The 21,890-nt window shown below is 43.5% G+C and overlaps 1 protein-coding gene across 1 annotated transcript in view; it reads left to right on the plus strand.

Moving 5' to 3' along the window:
- The window catches only part of LOC126175891 (arylsulfatase B-like), a 361,227-nt gene that overhangs the window by 248,076 nt on the left and 91,261 nt on the right, over positions 1 to 21,890 (plus strand). The window contains exons 4-5 of the mRNA XM_049922945.1: positions 6,617 to 6,776; positions 20,786 to 21,012. Of these exons, the coding sequence (XP_049778902.1) occupies positions 6,617 to 6,776; positions 20,786 to 21,012 (387 nt within the window). The remainder of the gene's footprint in view (positions 1 to 6,616; positions 6,777 to 20,785; positions 21,013 to 21,890) is intronic.

The following is a 21,890-nucleotide window of genomic DNA, read 5'->3' on the forward strand; positions in this document are numbered from 1 at the left end:
TTCTGACGGTAAAAACTTACAGTTCTTGCACTTCATGACACGTTCCAGTCCATTTCTGTTTTGTCTGTTTCCATTCACTGCAGTTTCGCAACGGACTAGTAAAGAGTGAATCTTAATCGGATCCTTTCAGAAATTTTTATATGTATATACGTAAGAGGTATATGAAGTTGCATTTCAGGGGAGATGAATTATTGAACTGACTTGTAACTTTTATACACGTTACATATTTACACTGTCTATCTCTGATTTACCAGGTTTTTAATTCAGAATGGTTCCTTAGAAAGATTACGCTTGTTTTCATGCATTTCCTTTCTGAAACTGAGCAAATATCACGTTTCGAACGACAGTGACGTCGAAGAAGCTTTTAATTCAAACCTTTCTTCCAAGCTGTGTAAACGGAGTCATTGAACAAAAGATCTGCATAAATGGACGCATTCGAGCATCGGGATGATATTCCCCAACGATAATTCAGCTCGTAACTTCCCACCACTTAATCTCGCAATAAAACTCATGTAACTGAGTTAGTAGTTTTACAAATTAAATATGCACATCTTAGTTCACTTCGCGAAATGTTTCATGTAGTTCAAGGCAGTCTTTTATTCCAAAATATAATAATATGAACTAAAAGACATATTTACCTCAGTGCTTAGCTTGTATGCGAGGGAGTGCTGAAAAGTAACGGCTCCGAATTTTTTATGTGAAAACTCTTAAAGCCTTTTTAAATAACACAAACGTTATTACCGTTCTACATCTTTACTCTTCATTTCTACATATGTATTTATCAACATAGTCACCCTTGCGACAAACACATTCCTCCCGACGAGAGACGAGTTTATTGATACCATCACTATAAAATGTCTGACTTTGTTGACGAGGCCTCAATCTCACCTCTACTTGCACCACTACATCATTACCAAAGCGAAGTTCTCTAAGCTGTTCTTTAAGTTCCGGAAACAGATGAAAATTGGATGGGGCCAATTCTGGACTGGATGGAAAATGATCGATGACAGTGAACCCAAGGCATCGGATTGTAGCATCTGGCAGAAGCAGAGGGTGCTCCGTGTGTGGACGAGCTCTCAGAATTCGAATTCAAAACTCGACTACACCACGTTGTTTCTCACGCACCGACATAACTACACACAGCATTGTTACACGCTGCAATTTTGAGTCCTCTAGCGACAGAGGACTGCGGATATGTAGCCATGAAGAATAAGGATGTATAATGTTAACGTTTGTTTTATTTAAAATGCTTCAAGAGTTTTCACATAAAAAATTCGGAGACATTACTTTCCCTCGTAGATAAAACAGTAGTTGTTAAATATTTTTTACTTCTTCAATTCTTTTAAGCAGATTTTTCGTTGCTGCAAATACTCATCTTTGGAATTTTCTCTTCACAAAATAAACCGGAAGATTCCTTTCAGTAATGTACTACATTTAGTCATTATTAGTGTACACACCGTTCACATACTGAGATCTGTACGAACTGACTGCCTTCTTTACCACTACTAATAATACACCGGTGACCTCTACTACTACTTGTTTCAGCAGAACTGGCTATTACACCACTGGGGGTACTAAAGGAATCGCTAGTGTATTTTAGAAACCATAACTCTGAAATTTCCTGGAAAATTAAAAATGTGTTATACCGCGACACAACTCGGAATCTTTTGCGGTGGTAATGGCGTAAGTCATACCTAGGTAGCCCAGTCGGTCACGAATTTGCCCAAGAAAGGCAAAGGTTCCAGGTACGTCTTCTAATCCAGCACACAGTTTCCATCTGTCAGGGAAATGGCACACTCCGCTGCAGACTGCAAATTCATTCTAAAAATGTATTACTTGTTATCACTTACATGTATTATAGTGGATATTACTTTTAAAAAATCATTTGATCAGTGTTTAGTAATTCGTTTTAAAAGTCACAAATTACAAGAAATTTGAATAAAATATTTAGACTGACAATTGAATGTTAATAATTACAGTTTCACGTTACAATTAACTTAAAAACAACAACAAAAATTCATTCACACAGGATAATGAGAAAAGATGTTATAAAAAAAGGTGTGAGTAGTATGTCTATGAGGTTTGTGGCTCACAGTTTACATCCTTAGTGCCGTTCCATCGTTAGTACTGTCTCTGTGCACACGCCCTGGTGGCCTAGGTAAAGACCGCGCGGTCTTGTCATAGTTCGCGCGGGTCCCCACGTCGGAATTTCGAGTCCTCCCTCGGGCATGGGTGTTTGTGTGTTGTCCTTACCGTAAGTTAGTTTAAGTTAGATTAAGTAGTGTGTAAGCTTAGGGACCGATGACCGCAGCAGTTTGGTCCCATAAGACCTTACCGGAAATTTCCAAATTGCTTAGGTAAAGTAGCCCGTATCTCGTGGTCGTGCGGTAGCGTTCTCGCTTCCCACGCCCGGGTTCCCGGGTTCGATTCCCGGCGGGGTTAGGGATTTTCTCTGCCTCGTGATGGCTGGGTGTTGTGTGCTGTCCTTAGGTTAGTTAGGTTTAAGTAGTTCTCAGTTCTAGGGGACTGATGACCATAGAAGTTAAGTCCCATAGTGCTCAGAGCCATTTAAACCATTTTTTTAGGTAAAGTAGGAGTGCGGCGAGTGTAGCGGCAGGATGGCAGCTGGCGAATTCATGAACACACACACACACACACACACACACACACACACACACACATTTTATTCTTCCAATCACAGCTCAGTGTTTCATCGTCTCTTGATATTGTGACTGGCAGAGATGCACACAGATAACTATCAAATGCATCACAAATTTCCTCCTTTAACATTACAGACCATCCCTTCTCTAATTGTTCTTGGCAGTTCACTTGCAACAATAACGTTGTCACAAAACTGTTTTGAGAGCAAGACAGACACTTTGGGTAGAGAGATCAAACTACTAGACCAAGACGGCAGCTACAGTTTTCGTGCAGATTTGCTGTTTTTCATTATTTACTGTGATAAAATACTGGGATGCGATGGGGAGAACAAAAATGTGTGTGTGTGTGTGTGTGTGTGTGTGTGTGTATGCGTGTGTGTATGTGTGTGTGTGCTCCGACTCCCATCCTGCCGTCACTCTTGCAGTCCTGCCCCTGCATCTAGGCAACCCAGGAGTGTGATGTCATGGAGATGGTACTAAGAATCGTAAGGCACTAAGCTTATAAACAAAGAGCCGGAAGCCCCATAGCCTTACTACTGCTGTCTATGCAAATAATTTGATAATACATCCTTACACTGATGCCCCGAAACATTATGACCACTGTCCACCGCTAGTTTGTACGCTGCCTTGTTGTGGGTTGGCAGGAGAGCCAACACCGTGATATTAGAGGAAGCCGAAAGGCACGCGTTTTAGCTGACGCAGGCTGGCGTGAGGTCTGGAACAGGTCAAGGAAATTAGACTTTAGCAAAAAACGGACGTAGCTGGTGGAATACTTAACTTTAATCCATAAATGGTGAACGTCGCTCTTGACGGTACATTATTCATAATATCAATAGTAACTGAACATGGCGCCTTGCTAGGTCGTAGCAAATGACGTAGCTGAAGGCTATGCTAACTATCGTCTCGGCAAATGAGAGCGTATTTTGTCAGTGAACCATCGCTAGCAAAGTCGGTTGCACAACTGGGGCGAGTGCTAGGAAGTCTCTCTAGACCTGCCGTGTGGCGGCGCTCGGTCTGCAATCACTGATAGTGGCGGACCGCGGCCGATTTAAAGGCTACCACCTAGCAAGTGTGGTGTCTGGCGGTGACACCACATGCCTGGTGGCGCTCAAGATACGTGACGCGGTGATAGAAGTATGTCTGTGGAGCAGAGACGGACGGGGAATCATTCTAGCGACGATAAGTGGTGCAAATGCGGAAATCCGCTGACTTAAGCGACTTTGATAAAAGCCAGATTATCGCGGCACAGAGACTGGAAGTGAGTATCTCGGAAACGGCGAAGCTGATCGGCTGTTCGTGTGCTACTGTCGTGAGCATCTATGGAAATTGGTTGAAGAATGCTGAAACCAAGACTAGGCGTCAAGGAGCTGGACGTCCATACCTCATGACGGAACAGGGTTCGGAGGCTTACCCGCTCTCTAAAGCAGGATAGGTGGCGGTCCGTGGCTGGTCTGACGACAGAGTGCAGTGCTGGAGCAGACACAAGTGTTTTGGAGCACTGTGTTGAACATGGTGTTACGTAGCGGAGAACGCCTACATGTTCCCTTGTGGACCCACCAACGTGGTCAGTTATGATTACAGTGGGCAAGGGATCATCCAAATTGGACCGCAGATCAATGGGATCGTGTCGCTCGGTCGGATGAATCCCGTTTATTGTTAAACAAGGTCGATGGTGTCATGTCCAGATCGGGCCAACGGCTGCTCGAAACATGCAGCGCGACACGGGCGTAGGTCGGTGAGAGCAGTGTTATGTTACGGGGGATATTCACCTGGGCTTCCACAGGGCTGCGGTAGCAAACGAAGGCACCACGGCAGCTGCGGACTACGTGAACATTATTACTGATCACCTGTAACACCATATGCTTGATGTCCTTCCCAAGAGCGGTGGCTTCTTCCAGCAGGATAATTGTCCCTGTCACAACAACAAAATCATGCTGCACTGGTTTGAAAAGCGTGATACTGAACTGACGTTCACATCTTGGCCATCAAATTCGGCTTATCTGAATCCGATGAAACCCAACTGGGACGCTATCGCGCGCCAGAACCGCGCTCATAAGCCAGACGCCCGTAAATTACGGGAAGTGTGTGATTTGTGCGTAAGCATCTGGTGCCACGAACCCCTGGAAACGTATTAAGTACTCGTCAAATCCATGGCACGCGGAATTACTGCTCAATTACGTTCCAGAGGTGGACCAACAAGCTCTTAAGTAGGTGCTCATAATGTTTTGACTCATCATTGTATAAGTATTCTTATATATATATAAGAAAGTCGGGTTAGTTACACTATTTATAACTCAAGAACGGCTGGACCGATTTGGCTGAAAATTGTTGGAGAGGTAGGTTAAAACCAGGAGGCGGACATAGGATACATTTTATCCCGTTCGTCCGCTATAAAACGTGGTAAAACAAAAACGCATCTGGCATGGAATAACAAAACGCAAATGTCACCTAAACGACGGCTGGACCGATTTGGCTGAAAATTTGTGGAAAGGTAGCTTAGAACCAGGAGACGGACATAGGATACTTTTTATCCCGTTCGTCCGCTATAAAAGGTGGTATAACAAAAACGCATCTGGCATGGAATAACAAAACGCAAATGACAGCTAAAGGTCTATGGATAAGTATCAGTATATATCATTAATTAAAAATTTAAAGAAATAATTTGTATTTTCTTTGAATCATCATTAACAATGTCGCGACCAAGACGATCGAATATTTCTCTACAAAGCCGTAATGCGAGAAGGATACAAAACATTGCGAATGAAAGGACTGAGAAGAACGCCGCGTTAGTATGGCTCGACTTCGTGCTTCTCAATCACAAGAGCAAAGTGAGGCAGTCCGTGAAACGGCTCGGTTGGCAATGCATTCTTTGGCGGAGGAGCCTAAACCATGAACAAATATTTTTAAAAAATATAAACTTTTGAATTGAGTAACGTCTTTTTTTTAAGTTGATTGAAAATGACAATATGTTTTATTTTAAAAAAGAATTTTCCCATATGTAAGAGTAACTGTAAATATTGTCACATCAAAAAAATAATCTCTTGAAAAATAAGAGTCCCGCAGTCCCGCGTCTTATCCATATTAAGCATAATGTTTGAGGTCATTCACTCCAAATTGCACTACCTAATCCTATCACTGATAATTATAAAGGGGTGAAGACAAATTATTTAAAATCTTTTGCCAGTCATTTGTCCAATTTTATCTACACAAACAACTCCTAATCGTTTCCTTGTAATAAGCAGTGAAATTGGTCTTTTATTGTAAAACAAAACCAAACAATGTAAAATGTCTTGAAAGTTTGTGGTTTAAATCTTCAATATCCATGTTTTTCACACGGTCAGTTATATGTCGCATGTTCACGTGTCGGAAGACCATCTGCGTTGTTTGTTCTTGCGCCTGATAATAAAACAAAAAATGTCGTGTATCACAAGGTACTTAATTGAAGAGTGGAAGCTATGCACCAGAAAACATAAAGAATAAAGAATCATTAAAATAATTTTTTATTTGTATTTCCTAATAAAAAAATTGAACTTAACATCCAAACTCTGATTATTTATTAGCTTTAAGGCAGAACAGAGTTCGCCGGGTCAGCTAGTCACAAATAGTTTTGTAGCTAGTTCTTCATCATATGTTAGCAACTTTTTGCAATTTCTTTTCACTTAGTATAAAATACATGATTTTAAGCTAACTGTATTTAGAAGGCGAGTTTCTTTCCATGTATTCCACTTTTACAAGCTCATTTACTCAAAATTAGACCTGTGAGCAATATATTTGCGATTATCTTTATTTAACTAACTGATAGTTCAACTGCATCAACAATTGTTGTGACCAATCGCAGTCTTTGGTGCTGCCAGTCCGTTACTTAAAAAGTGACAGTGTTCTGTTTTTGTGTGCTTTAAGGAACACGTTACTGTAATAACAGTGTTTTGTGCTACAGAGAAATCTTTCCTTGACAGGGGTTCAATGACGTGGGCTTCCACGGTTCGAACCAGATCCCGACGCCGAACATCGACGCGCTGGCGTACGCCGGGGTCATCCTGAACCGCTACTACGTCACGGCCATCTGCACGCCGTCGCGAAGCGCGCTCATGACCGGCAAGCACCCCATCCATACAGGTGAGTCGCGCAGGAGCCACCTCTACATCTGCATCCAAGCACTTACCCCCTTAAATGAGTATACTGGTCGCTTTGGAGCACTGGTACCGTTGAAGTACGTCATGTTAGTGAAGCAATGTACATGTGCCACTCGGTTGCTACTTCAGGGCTCCTGGAAAATCCCTATTTCAGTTGGTAAGAGCTGGTGGTAAAATTCGAGTGCAGCGCCGACTTCACGAACTCATGGACTCAAATTGTCAACAAGGCAGTGTGCACGTTGGTGGTAGCTCCATAATGGTGTGGGCCGTGTATACGTGGAACTGACCGGGACTTTCGGTGCAACTGAACCGATCATTGACTAGAAATAGTTATGTTCGACTACTTGGACACCATTTTCATCCATTCATGGACTTCGTGTACCCAAACAACCATGGAATTTTTATGGATGACAATGCGCCTTGTCATCGGGCCACAATTGTTCGCAATTGGTAGGAAGGATATTCTGGACAGTTCGATCGCATGATCTGGCTAACCAGATCGCCCAACATGAATCCCACTGAAAATTTATTGGATGTAATCGAGAGGTCAGTTCGTACACAAAATCCTGCACCGGCAACTCTTTCATTGTTGTGGACGGCTATAGAGGCAACATGGATTAATGTTTCTGCAGGGGATGTCCAACGACTTCTTGAGTCCATGCCACGTCCATTTGCTGATTACGCAAGGCAAAAGAAGGTCCGACACGATATGAGGAGGTATCCCATGACTTTTTTCGCCTCAGTATGAAACTGCTCGTCTTCAGTGGGCCAAACAACACAGAAACTCAACAGTAGCCGTATACGCGTGCACTGCGGTCCGAAGAGCCACCATTTTTCCTCTCTTCAAATTGTGTAAGGCGTCGAGTGCGCTCCCGGCCCGGTGAGGCGTTTAACCCGTTAGGTGTGGCGGGGTTGTCGTTCAGGCTGTATGTGGTTATTGGGTGTTTTATGTGTGGCTTTTGGACCATGATACGTGCCTATTCATTCATTTTACCGTGAACATGAGCCAGGATGTTTACTTCAAAATTGTCGTTAGTTGATATTCTTAAAGTCGCTTTGCTGCAGAATTCTTGAGCATATTGTGGTGTCACCGCCAGACACCACACTTGCTAGGTGGTAGCTTTAAATCGGCCGCGGTCCATTAGTACATGTCGGACCCGCGTGTCGCCACTGTCAGTGATCGCAGACCGAGCGCCACCACACGGCAGGTCTTGAGAGACTTACTAGCACTCGCCCCAGTTGTACGGACGGCTTTGTTAGCGACTACACTGACGAAGCCTTTCTCTCATTTGCCGAGAGATAGAATAGCCTTCAGCTAAGTCCATGGCTACGACCTAGCAAGGCGCCATTAACCATTTCTAGAGAGAGTCTCACTTGTATCATCAAGAATGCTGTATACAAATGATGGATTAAAGTTAAGTATTCCAGCAGCTACGTACTTTTCTTTATAGCATTCATTACGTATCCTGTTTCAGACCTAACGCCAGCCTGCGTGAGTTGACGTGTGCATTTCGGCCTCCTCTAAATTAGTGTGCGTTGTGTTGGCTAATCTGCCGACGCAACACATATTGCAAGTTGACATACACTGATGGAAAAAAAAATCACATCGCCAAGAAGGAGTCGGATGACATAAATGAAAATAGGCAGATGTGGTTCTACATTTGAAAGATGATGTCTAGTGGCATAAGAGTGGCGCTAGTAACGCCACTGTGACGATACAGATCACGTTTGCTTTAAATACACGCTGTAACGGTCGTTAGAGTTACTACCTTTCAGAACGGACGTGGTGAGTTGATTTAGGTCAAGAATGTCTTTAAGGCGAGAAATAAGCCATTGTCAACATGCCACTGAGTTTCAGCGAGGTCGTGTAATAGGGTTACGAGAAGCTGGATGTTTCTTCTATGATGTTGCAGAAAAGATATGGCAGGAATGGAGCCACTCTACATGATTGCTGGCAGCGGAGGTCACGAGAATGTACGGCTGCAAGAAGTCCGGGCTCGGGACGTCCGTGTGGCACTACCGGGAGGGAAGCTCGACGTGTTCGGCGTACGGCTGTGGCGCATCGCATTAAGTTTGCAGTAGCAATTTTGGCAGCAGTTGGCGCCACACTGACACAACGAACACTTTTTTTTTTGGTCATCAGTCTACTGACTGGTTTGATGCGGCCCGCCACGAATTCCTCTCCTGTGCTAACCTCTTCATCTCAGAGTAGCACTTGCAACCTACGTCCTCAATTATTTGCTTGACGTATTCCAATCTCTGTCGTCCTCTACAGGTTTTGCCCTCTACAGCTCCCTCTAGTACCATGGAAGTCATTTCTTCATGTCTTAGCAGATGTCCTGTCATCCTGTCCCTTCTCCTTATCAGTATTTTCCACATATTCCTTTCCTCTCCGATTCTGCGTAGAACCTCCTCATTCCTTACCTTATCAGTCCACCTAATTTTCAACATTCGCCTATAGCACCACATCTCAAATGCTTCGATTCTCTTCTGTTCCGGTTTTCCCACAGTCCATGTTTCACTACCATGCAATGCTGTACTCAAGACGTACATCCTCAGAAATTTCTCCCTCAAATTAAGGCCGGTATTTGATATTAGTAGACTTCTCTTGGCCAGAAATGCCTTTGTTGCCATAGCGAGTCTGCTTTTGATGTCCTCCTTGCTCCGTTCGTCATTGGTTATTTTACTGCCTACGTAGCAGAATTCCTTAACTTCATTGACTTCGTGACCATCAATCCTGATGTTAAGTTTCTCGCTGTTCTCATTTCTACTACTTCTCATTACCTTCGTCTTTCTCCGATTTACTCTCAAACCATACTGTGTACTCATTGGACTGTTCATTCCGTTCAGCAGATCATTAAATTCTTCTTCACTTTCACTCGGGATAGCAATGTCATCAGCGAATCGTATCATTGATATCCTTTCACCTTGTATTTTAAATCCACTCCTGAACCTTTCTTTTATTTCCATCATTGCTTCCTCGATGTACAGATTGAAGAGTAGGGGCGATAGGCTACAGCCTTGTCTTACACCCTTCTTAATACGAGCACTTCGTTCTTGATGGTCCACTCTTATTATTCCCTCTTGGTTGTTGTGCATATTGTATATGACCCGTCTCTCCCTATAGCTTACCCCTACTTTTTTCAGAATCTCGAACAGCTTGCACCATTTTATATTGTCGAACGTTTTTTCCAGGTCGACAAATCCTATGAAAGTGTCTTGATTTTTCTTTAGCCTTGCTTCCATTATTAGCCGTAACGTCAGAATTGCCTCTCTCGTCCCTTTACTTTTCCTAAAGCCAAACTGATCGTCACCTAGCGCATTCTCAATTTTCTTTTCCATTCTTCTGTATATTATTCTTGTAAGCAGCTTCGATGCATGAGCTGTTAAGCTGATTGTGCGATAATTCTCGCACTTGTCAGGTCTTGGCGTCTTCGGAATTGTGTGGATGATGCTTTTCCGAAAGTCAGATGGTATATCGCCAGACTCATATATTGTACACACCAACGTGAATAGTCGTTTTGTTGCCACTTCCCCCAATGATTTTAGAAATTCTGATGGAATGTTATCTATCCCTTCTGCCTTATTTGACCGTAAGTCCTCCAAAGCTCTTTTAAATTCCGATTCTAATACTGGATCCCCTATCTCTTCTAAATCGACTCCTGTTTCTTCTTCTATCACATCAAACAAATCTTCACCCTCATACAGGCTTTCAATGTATTCTTTCCACCTATCTGCTCTCTCCTCTGCATTTAACAGTGGAACATTTACAAATGTGTTACTTCAAGGACAGCTCCGAGTCAGACGGCCTGTAGCGTGCATTCAACTGACCCCAAATCACCACCGTTTGCGACTTCAGTGGTTTGAAGCAAGAGCCGATTGGAGGGCAGAGTGGAGGTCTGTTGTGTTTTCTGATAAAAGCTGCTCTGCCTCGGCGCCCGTGGTGGCCGTGTGTTGGTTAGAAGGCCAGTTGTGGGCCTGCAACCAACCTCTGTCTGTTCGTATGAAAGCAGGAGCGCCCTCGTTGCTGTGTCGTGCACCATGAATGCATATTTCCACGTCGATGTGGTGATTCAATCTGTTGTACTGCCATTCGTGAAAAGCATTCCGACAGGATAACGCTCGCCCACATACTGTTGTCGTAACCCGACGTGCTCTACAAAGTGTCAACATGTTGCCTTGGCCTGCTCGAGTCAAGTGTATGTGGGACATCATCGGACGATAACTCCAGCGTCTTCCACAAACAGCATTAACTGACTGTTGACTGACCAAGTGCTACAGACACGGAACTCCATCCCATAAACTGACATCCGTCACCTATACGGCACAATGCATGCACATTTGCATGCTTGCATTCAACATTTAGGCAACTACACCGGTTACGAATGTCCCAGCATTTCACACTTGCAATGGCTCATCTCGCACTTACTTTAACTTGCGATCTTACAATGTCAATCACTTTAATATCTTACCTAGAGAAATGTATTTCCGAAATTTCATAAGTCTACATTAATTACTTTTTGGATTTGCTTTTATTCCCATCAGTGTATAATAATTTTCCTCGATAGGGGCCGGCCACTGTGGCCGAGTGGTTCTAGGCGCTTCTGTCCGGAACCGCGCTGCTGCTGCGGTCGCAGGTTCGAATCCTGCCTCGGACATGGATGTGTGTGATGTCCTCAGGTTAGTTAGGTTTAAGTAGTTCTAAGTGTAGGGGACTGATGACCTCAGATGTTAAGTCCCATAGTGCTTAGAGCCATTTGAACCTTGAGAGGGAAAATTTCCTATGCAAAATGAACACGGATTTAGAAAGCGTCTCTCGTGCGGAACTGATTTGCCCTTTTCTGTTACGACATTCTGCGACCCATGGATCTGGGGCAAAAGGCAGATTACATATTCCTAGATTTTTTACAAGCATTTCAGACAGTGACACAGTGCAGTTTGTCAACGAGCATGCGAAATAGATTTTCAGATACGTGAATGGCTTGAGGACTTTTTAACTAGGGGAACGCAATACGTTATCCTATACGGCGAGTGCTCGTCGGAGACAAAGGTGTCCTCAGAACCGACCATTGGGAAGTGTGATAGGACCGCTCTTGTCCTCTATAAACACATCTGATGGATAGGAGAGCAGCATATCAACGACTGTTTACTGATGACGAGTTCAAAATGTGTTCAAATGTGTGTGAAATATTATGGGACTTAACTGCTAAGGTCATCAGTCCCTAAGCTTACACACTACTTAACCTAAATTATCCTAAGGACAAACACACACACCCATGCCCGAGGGAGGACTCGAACCTCCACCAGGTACTAATGACGCAGTAGTGTACGGAAAATGCTGTCTTTGAATGACTGCAGGAGGATGCAAGATGATTTTGGCAGAACTTCTGCTTGGTGCGATGAATGACGGCTTGGTCTAAATGCGAAAAAAATGTAAGTTCATGAGTAGGAAAAACAATTTTGTAATCTTCGGGTACAGTATTAGTAGTGTCTTGCTTCAGAGTCACGTCGATTAAATATCTAGGCGTAATGTTGCAAAGCGATGTGAAGTTGAACAAGCTCGTAAGTCTATAGTAGGGAAGGCGAATGGTCGAATAGGAAAATGTGGCTCATCTGTATGGGAGGCCGCATACAGAACACTAGTGAAACCCATTCTTGATATCTGCTTGAATGTTTAAGATACCCTTAAAGTCGGATCAAAGAGAGATATGGAAACAATTCAGAAGTGTGCTGCTAGCTTTGTTGCTGATAGGTTTGACGATAATGCGAGTATTACGGAAATGCTCCGTGAACTCAAATGGGAACACTGGAAGGAAGATGATGTTCTTTTCGCGTAACAGTATGGAGAGAATTTAGAGAACTAGCATTTGCGGGTGAGCGCAAAACGATTATACCGCCGCCAACGTATGTCTCACATTAGGGTGGTGAAATCAAGAAACAAGAAATCAGGGGTCAAGCGGAACACAAAGACAGTTGTTTCTCCATCGCTCCAGTTGCGAGAGGATCAGGAAAGCGAAAGATCAGTAGTTGCGCAAGATACCTTCCGCTATGGACAGAGTGATGTCTTGCACAGTATGTATTTAGATGGAGATGGAGATGTAAATTTCTCGTAAAGAAACAACATTCAAATGAGAGTACTGAATGAGAAATTTGTTGCTTAATCTTTTGTTACATACATCATGTAAATGGCGTCACTCTTAGCTATTTATCCAAGTCCATAATTCACTTCATGCCAGTTGGAACTATGCAGCATGTCGCTTTCATGGCGTTGCAGTCTTAATCGCCAGCAGGTGTCAAACATTGATTTATCCTCTGATCATTGAAGAAATCCCTTAGACCCAAGTCAGTAAAGCCTTCAAACTACCTAACACCACTTCAGTTTCAACGGTGGAACCAGTGGCAATTTTTACAGCCTCAAATTTGTATCTTCAGCTGCCATCTTATAGATATTAATCGTGTCGTACTCACAGTCTCGATAAAAATATTCAGCACCACTAGGTGAAAAAAATAAGCAGTCGTTATATATTGAATGTGGTACTGAAACATGTTCGCTGTAAACGAAAGCGTCAGACATTCTGTCTGCTGTGGGTGCATTCCCACGCTGGCATCCGCAACAGAGAGGAAGTTGAGGTTTCAGCGACCTAAGCGGCACATATAGGAACTGTCCTCGATTTAAAGTGGCTCATTTTAACCGATCAGCGATTTCCACCGTCATTCGACTTCAGATTAACCATGTCTCTTTTCCTCTGCATCTGCAGAGAATCAACATTTACGGTTCTCCTGTATGTGAATGTGATTCTGAATCACAAGCTGAGCGTAAATCATATCTTGTTTTCGTGTCCCAGATTTGCCTGTAAAAGATCGGAGTGTTTGTAGACACTGGTGAATATGAGATACCACCTCCCTCAATGAGCTTCTTATATTTTATTTGTTACAGACATCCCATTTATGAAGTGATTGTTAATTTTATTAATAGTACAGGGAAAATGTGTAGTTTTTAATGGTGTTCATAGGCTATTTTCAGTTATCTGTATCGCTTATGATTAAACTTAAGGTGTAGTGTGAACTGATAACACAAAAATGTCTACTTTACTTATCACCCTATTTGTTAAAAATGTGTGGTAAAAAAACCTGTGACAACTCTAGGTTTTAATTCTGTAAATATGCATTTACCTACAATGGTTCAAATGGCTCTGAGCACTATGGGACTTAACATCTATGGTCATCAGTCCCCTAGAAGTTAGAACTACTTAAACCTAACTAACCTAAGGACAGCACACAACACCCAGCCATCACGAGGCAGAGAAAATCCCTGACCCTGCCGGGAATCGAGCCCGGGAACCCGGGCGTGGGAAGCGAGAACGCTACCGCACGACCACGAGATGCGGGCTTACCTACAATGATTGGACAAAAGTAAGGATACATCAAAAACATGACACTTTACCCTGGCTAAAATGGTGTAGGAAACCCGTTGGCATTCAAAACAGCTTCTAATCGTCTCGGAGAGAATAAATACCGGACTCTTACACCATTCTTCCTATGAAATAGTGGTAAGTTCAGATAAGAATGATGGAGGTGAACAGTGATCTCCACAGAAGACAACAAAGGCTTCATAATATTGAGAAATGGTTACTGCGGCGGCCAGGGGAGATATGTCATCCTCGTGCTCCTGATCAATGCGGACTGTATGAACAGGGGTCTGTCGTCTTTGTACAAAGCATTACCACTGGGGAACAAACACCGTACTATGAGATGAGCCTGATTACTCAGAATGGTCACATAATCTTTGGCAGTAATGCGACCTTGCAGAGTACCCGTGTGGCCCATGGAATACCACGATATGAATGCCCAAATCATCACCGAACTCCCGCCATATTTCACTCATGGGACGTAAACACTGCCAAAAGATGGAAACAAGGTGAAACAAGACTCATTCAATCGAACGGGTTTCTTCCATTGCTCCACAGTGAACGTTTATGGCTTCGGTGCCACGTTTTCATGTTATGAGCAGTTCCATCACTGAACTGTGGTTCTGTAATTCTGGCTCTCCCTGAAATTTCCAGCTTAGGGGACTCCCTTCGCCTTGGTTTGGTACTGGCAGGGTTCGCGAGTGTGACATTCAGTTCTGCAGTGACAATTGCAGCTGCCATTCTCTTATTTATCGTTGCAGTCCTTTTCAATGACCGCCATCCATCATCAGGCAATAAACACTTCCGTCCGTGTTGCGATTTATCAGTTGTAACGAAATTAATTGTTACATGGGGAAGGCAGTGAAATTTTGCTGGGGCGAAAATTTACAACATCGAATAGAGGTTATTTGATTTAAACAAAAAACCTCAAAAATTGGTTGTTGTTCTTGTGTTCCATAGACATCAAGAAAAGTGTGATCATGGGGGTGTTTCTTACTGATCACATTGGCCTCCACCACTCAAAGAATTACATTGAGACAAGTGCAAATGTTTACTGCTAGAACAGTTTCCAAAACATTACACTGTAGTAATTAGTTCTGCAGTGACATTTATATAGTTCAGTTGATTTCTTATACGTATCTTAGTTCGATGTAACTCGGAGTAATCTGCTTCCTGCTGCTGCTGAAGTAGTCGTTGCCTCGGTCCATTTCATCTGCTAACTGGATCAAGTTGCGTGCATTCCATGAAATAATCCAGGTGCCAAGTCGTTTTTATAGCGGTTTATTTATGACAAGTTGCACCATCTCTTCTTAGTGGCCGGCCGGAGTGGCCGTGCGGTTCTAGGCGCTACAGTCTGGAGCCGAGTGACCGCTACGGTCGCAGGTTCGAATCCTGCCTCGGGCATGGATGTGTGTGCTGTCCTTAGGTTAGTTAGGTTTAATTAGTTCTAAGTTCTAGGCGACTGATGACCTCAGAAGTTAAGTCGCATAGTGCTCAGAGCCATTTTTTTCTTCTTAGTTTGAGCCCACTCCACATAACAGGTTATATAATCACAATACTGTATTAAAACAATTACATTATTGCACGAACAAGCGACACAGTGGTTGCGTCTCAAAACTGTTTCCAACTGTGCATTCTTGAGTCTTGTGCTCCTCCTATTTATACGTTTGTTAACAATCAAAACAACAAAACTACAGTGTATATTTATTAAATTAACAATTAAAAGTTTAACAGTTTTATGAGTAACTATCCACAAAATCTGGCTTATTTTATGCCGAAACTGTCGTGTACAATAGAAAAGACTTTTACATGGGATGTACATCATGTTATACAAAATACTGAAAAATAACAATGCTACCCTAAATTTTCTTAGTTATGGCTTAATTTGTAAATGCAAAATATTGCGAACATACTTTGGACAAGCATGACCTACTAGTAACCAAATGGAATAATAAATTTTATGAGATTTAATGTATTACGTGAAATCACTTATTAGATACCATTGGAACTGCGGAACTTTCAAAAAGGAAAGTAAAACAAAAGGGTTGTTTTATTTCACTGTTTTTCCACTTTCGTTGCATGTGATATACATGTTCCATACGGTGCCTCCTGAAACACGAAACGCTTTGGGTACGTTGGCTCCGGAGGCACCCACGATAAGAGCGCCAACAATTTGTCCACGTTAGAATTCACTTGCCTCCAACATAATGCACTCACGACTACACAGGGCACTCTTCTCACTCCGAATTGCATTTGCGACGTATTGAGGACACTGCACGGGTGCCGTTCGTTGTCAAATGCAACAGCGCAACCTGCTGACTGGCTAGCATCTGCATCTCGGATGAGACTGCAGCAATTCCAGCAGCCCACCTTCGATCAGCTTTCTGCAACTTGCTGACCAGGGCACAAAAAGGCCAAGAGAAAAATGATGATCGGTTTCAACATCTGGTATAATCAGGTTAGTATCGTATTTCCAATCCTCTGCTGTGTTTCCTTGTACCCTGAAACTCTGTTCTCCGGGCCACTTTTATTTGGCGCACCCCGTATTTAAGGCCTGTAAAGATGTTGTTGTTGTGGTCTTCAATCCAGAGACTTTTTTGATGCAGCTCTCCATGCTACTCTATCCTGTGCAAGCTTCTTCATCTCCCAGTACCTACTGCAACCTACATCCTTCCGAATCCGCTCAGTGTATTCATCTCTTGGTCTCCCTCTACGATTTTTACCCTCCACGCTGCCCCTGCTTTTCTGTTAGCATTTAAAATAGATTCAACACAGTTCATGTTTACACTGCACACGAAAGCCGGTTGCCGCACGGTAAACAACTCCAAACACAAAGTGCCATTTCTAGAAATGATTTAGTAGTTCGTTATGAAACGCAGAAAAGATAATGTAAACGTTTGGCTAGAGTGCGATATTTCTCCTCCATCCCCTCCCCCTCCCCACCACTCCCTCCTGAAATACTGGTTGTGATGACAGACTGATCTGTAGCGTAGCCCTACGTCAAGGTTAGTTCAGATCGATAAAATTCGCAGCCTTCCCTAGTACGGAAACCACGGGCCACGTGTGACCAAATTACGGTGTGATTCTTCACTTGAAATCACTCTTGTCCCATGGTGTCGCTTCTTACACGACCTCAAGCGTCGGTTAGTGTGAATAGTGATGAGCTGATCGTCCATTGTATCCCAATCACTACTAAATGTTGTTGTTCTGATCTTCAGTCCTGAGACTAGTTTGATGCAGCCCTCCATGCTACTCTATCCTGTGGTTGCTACTTCATCTCCAAGTAACTACTGCAACCTACAGCTTTCTGAATCTGATTAGTGTATTCATCTCTTGGTCTCCCTCTACGACTTTTACCTTCCACGCTGCCCTCCAATACTAAATTGGTGATCCCTTGATGTCTCAGAACATGTCCTACCAACGGATCCCTTCTTCTAGTCAAGTTGTGCCACAAATTCCTCTTCTCCCCAATTCTATTTAGTACATACTCATTAGTTATGTGATCTACGCATCTAATCTTCAGCATTCTTCTGTAGCACCAGATTTCCAAAGCTTCTATTCTCTTCTTGTCCAAACTATTTATCGCCCATGTTTCACTTCCATACAAGGCTACACTCCATACAAATACTTTCAGAAACTACTTTCTGACACTTAAATCTATACTCGATGTTAACAAATTTCTCTTTTCCAGAAACGTCTTCCTTGCCATTGCCAGTCTACATTTTACATCCTCTCTACTTCTACCATCATCAGTTATTTTGCTCCCCTAAGTAGCAAAACTCCTTTACTACTTTAAGTGTCTCATTTCCTAATCTAATTCCCTCAGCATCACCCGACTTAGTTCCACTACATTCCACTATCCTCCATTCGAGACACTAATAATTTCGTTCAGCTGCTCTTCCAAGTCTTTTCCTGTCTCTGACAGAATTACAATGTCATCGGCAAACCTCATATTTTTTCTCCATTGATTTTAATACCTAATCCGAATTTTTCTTTTGTTTCCTTCACTGCTTGCTCAGTATACAGATTGAATAACATTGGGGATAGGCTACAACCCTGTCTCACTGCCTTCCCAACCACTGCTTCCCTTTCATGATCCTCCACTCTTATAACTGCCATCTGATTTCTGTAAATTGCCTTTCGCTCCCTGTATTTTACCCCTGCCACCTTCAGAATTTGAAAGAGAGTATTCCAGTCAACATTGTCAAAAGCTTTCTCTAATTCTACAAATGCTAGAAACTTAGGTTTGCCTTTCCTTGAGCTATCTTCTAAGATAAGTCGCAGGGGCAGTATTGCCTCACGTGTTCCAATATTTCTACTGAATCCAAAGTGATCTTCCCCGAGGTCAGCTTCTACCAGTTTTTCCATTCGTCTGTAAGGAATTCGCGTTAGTATTTTGCAGTCGTGACTTATTAAACTCATACTTCGGTAATTTTCACATCTGTCAACACCTGCTTTCTTTGTGATTGGAATTATTATATTCTTCTTAAAGTCTGAGGATATTGCGCCTCTCTCATACATCTTGCTCATCAGATTGTAGAGTTTTTCATGGTTGTCTCTCCCAAGGCCGTCAGTATTTGTAATGGAATGTTGTCTGCTCCTGTTTCGACTTATGCCTTTCAGTGCTCTGTCAAACTCTTCACGCAGTACCATATCTTCCATTTCATCGTCATCTACATCCTCTTCCATTTACGTAATATTGCCCTCAAGTACATCGCCCTTGTATAAACCCCCTACAGGGTGTTACAAAAAGGTACGGCCAAACTTTCAGTAAAACATACCTCACACACAAAGAAAGAAAATATGTTATGAGGACATGTATCCGAGAACGCTTACTTTCCATGTTAGAACTCATTTTATTACTTCTCTTCAAATCACATTAATCATGGAATGGAAACACACAGCAACAGAACGTACCAGCGTGACTTCAAACACTTTGTTACAGGAAATGTTCAAAATGTCCCCCGTTTGCGAGGATATATGCATCCACCCTCCGTCGCATGGGATCCCTGATGTGCTGATGCAGCCCTGGAGAATGGCGTTGTATCACAGCCGTCCACAATACGAGAACGAAGAGTCTCTACATTTGGTACAGGGGTTGCGTAGACAAGAGCTTTCAAATGCCCCCATAAATGAAAGACAAGAGGGTTGAGGTCAGGAGAGCGTGGAGGCCATGGAACTGGTCCGCTTCTACCAATCGATCGGTCACCGAATCTGTTGTTGAGAAGCGTACGAACACTTCGACTGAAATGTGCAGGAGCTCCATCGTGCATGAACCACATGTTGTGTCGTACTTGTAAAGGCACATGTTCTAGCAGCACAGGTAGAGTATCCCGTATGAAATCATGATAACGTGCTCCATTGAGCGTAGGTGGAAGAACATGGAGCCCAGTCAAGACATCACCAACAATGCCTGCCCAAACGTTCACAGAAAATCTGTGTTAATGACGTGATTGCACAATTGCGTGCGGATTCTCGTCAGCCCACACATGTTGATTGTGAAAATTTACAATTTGATCACGTTGGAATGAAGCCTCATCCGTAAAGAGAACATTTGCACTGAAATGTGGATTGACACATTGTTGGATGAACCATTCGCAGAAGTGTACCCGTGGAGGCCAATCAGCTGCTGATAGTGCCTGCACACGCTGTACATGGTACGGAAACAACTGGTTCTCCCGTAGCACTCTCCATACAGTGACGTGGTCAACGTTACCTTGTACAGCAGCAACTTCTCTGACGCTGACATTAGGGTTATCGTCAACTGCACGAAGAATTGCCTCGTCCATTGCAGGTGTCCTCGTCGTTCTAGGTCTTCCCCAGTCGCGAGTCATAGGCTGGAATGTTACGTGCTCCATAAGACGCCGATCAATTGCTTCGAACGTCTTCCTGTGGGGACACCTTCGTTCTGGAAACCTGTCTCGATACAAACGTACCGCGCCACGGCTATTGCCTCGTGCTAATCCATACATCAAATGGGCATCTGCCAACTCCGCATTTGTAAACATTGCACTGACTGCAAAACCACGTTCGTGATGAACACTAATCTGTTGATGCTACGTACTGATGTGCTTGATGCTAGTACTGTAGAGCAATGAGTCGCATGTCAACACAAGCACCGAAGTCAACATTACCTTCCTTCAATTGGGCCAACTGGCGGTGAATCGAGGAAGTACAGTACATATTAACGAAACTGAAATGAGCTCTAACATGGAAATTAAGCGTTTCCGGACACATGTCGACATAACATCTTTTATTTATTTGTGTGTGAGGAATGTTTCCTGAAAGTTTGGCCGTTCCTTTTTGTAACACCCTGTATATCCTCCTTCCACCTTTCTGCTTTCCCTTCTTTGCTTAGAACTGGGCTTCCATCTGAGCCTGTAAAGATATTTTGTAAAATAAATTAGTTTCTTCAGTTCTGTCTTATTTTATGCAGAACTTTTGAAATTAGCAATACAATGTACATTTCTGTTTTAGATCTCTCAATGGGGTACAAGATCTAGAACCCAATTTGAAAGAGATAAGCATTGCAATAATCCAGGAGCCGGGTGTCGTGAGAGCTGAGGCGCGCCGTGTCTTGCAGGCATGCAGCACACGGTGCTGTTCGGCGCGGAGCCGCGCGGGCTGCCGCTGTCGGAGCGCCTGCTGCCGCAGTACCTGCAGGGCCTGGGCTACCGCACGCACATGGTGGGCAAGTGGCACCTGGGCCACTACCGCCGCGTCTACACGCCCACCTACCGCGGCTTCGAGTCGCACCTAGGCTTCTGGACGGGCCACCACGACTACAACGACCACACCGCCGTCGAACAGGTGCGCCGACTCCAACTGTTGCCAGGCATGTGCTGTGTCCTGTAAACTGTGCCCCGTCAGAGAAGGTCGAGGAAAGATCCACCAATCCCGTTGTCCAAACTCTGCAACTTGTCCGCTAGCTTTAAAAGCAGATATATACAGGGTGGTCCATTGATCGTGACCGGGCCAAATATCTCACGAAATAAGCATCAAACGGAAAAACTACAAAGGACGAAACTCGTCTACCTTGAAGGGGGAAACCAGATGGCGCTATGGTTGGCCGGCCCGCTAGATGGCGCTGCCATAGGTCATACGGATTTCAACTGCGTTTTTTAAAATAGGAACCCCCATTTCTTATTACATATTCGTGTAGTACGCTTTGTTATAGATGGCGCTGTAATAGTCACAAACGTATAAGTACGTGGTATCACGTAACATTCCGCCAGTGCGGACGGTATTTGCTTCGTGATACATTACCCGTGTTAAAACAGTCCGTTTACCAATTGCGGAAAAGGTCGAAATCGTGTTAATGTATGGCTATTGTGATCAAAATGCCCAACGGGCGTGTGCTACGTATGCTGCTCGGTATCCTGGACGACATCATCCAAGTGTCCGGACCGTTCACCGTATAGTTACGTTATTTCAGGAAACAGGAAGTGTTCAGCCACATGTGAAACGTCACGACCACGACCTGCAACAAATGATGATGCCCAAGTAGGTGTTTCAGCTGCTGTCGCGGCTACTCCGTACATCACCAACAGATAAATTGAGCGAGAATCGGGAATCTCACAAACGTCGGTGTTGAGAATGCTACATGAACATCGATTGCACCCGTACCATGTTTCTGTGCACCAGGAATTGCATGGCGACGACTTTGAACGACGTGTACAGTTCTGTCA

This window comes from Schistocerca cancellata, chromosome 3 (genome assembly GCF_023864275.1).
Source record: "Schistocerca cancellata isolate TAMUIC-IGC-003103 chromosome 3, iqSchCanc2.1, whole genome shotgun sequence".
NCBI lineage: Eukaryota > Metazoa > Arthropoda > Insecta > Orthoptera > Acrididae > Schistocerca > Schistocerca cancellata.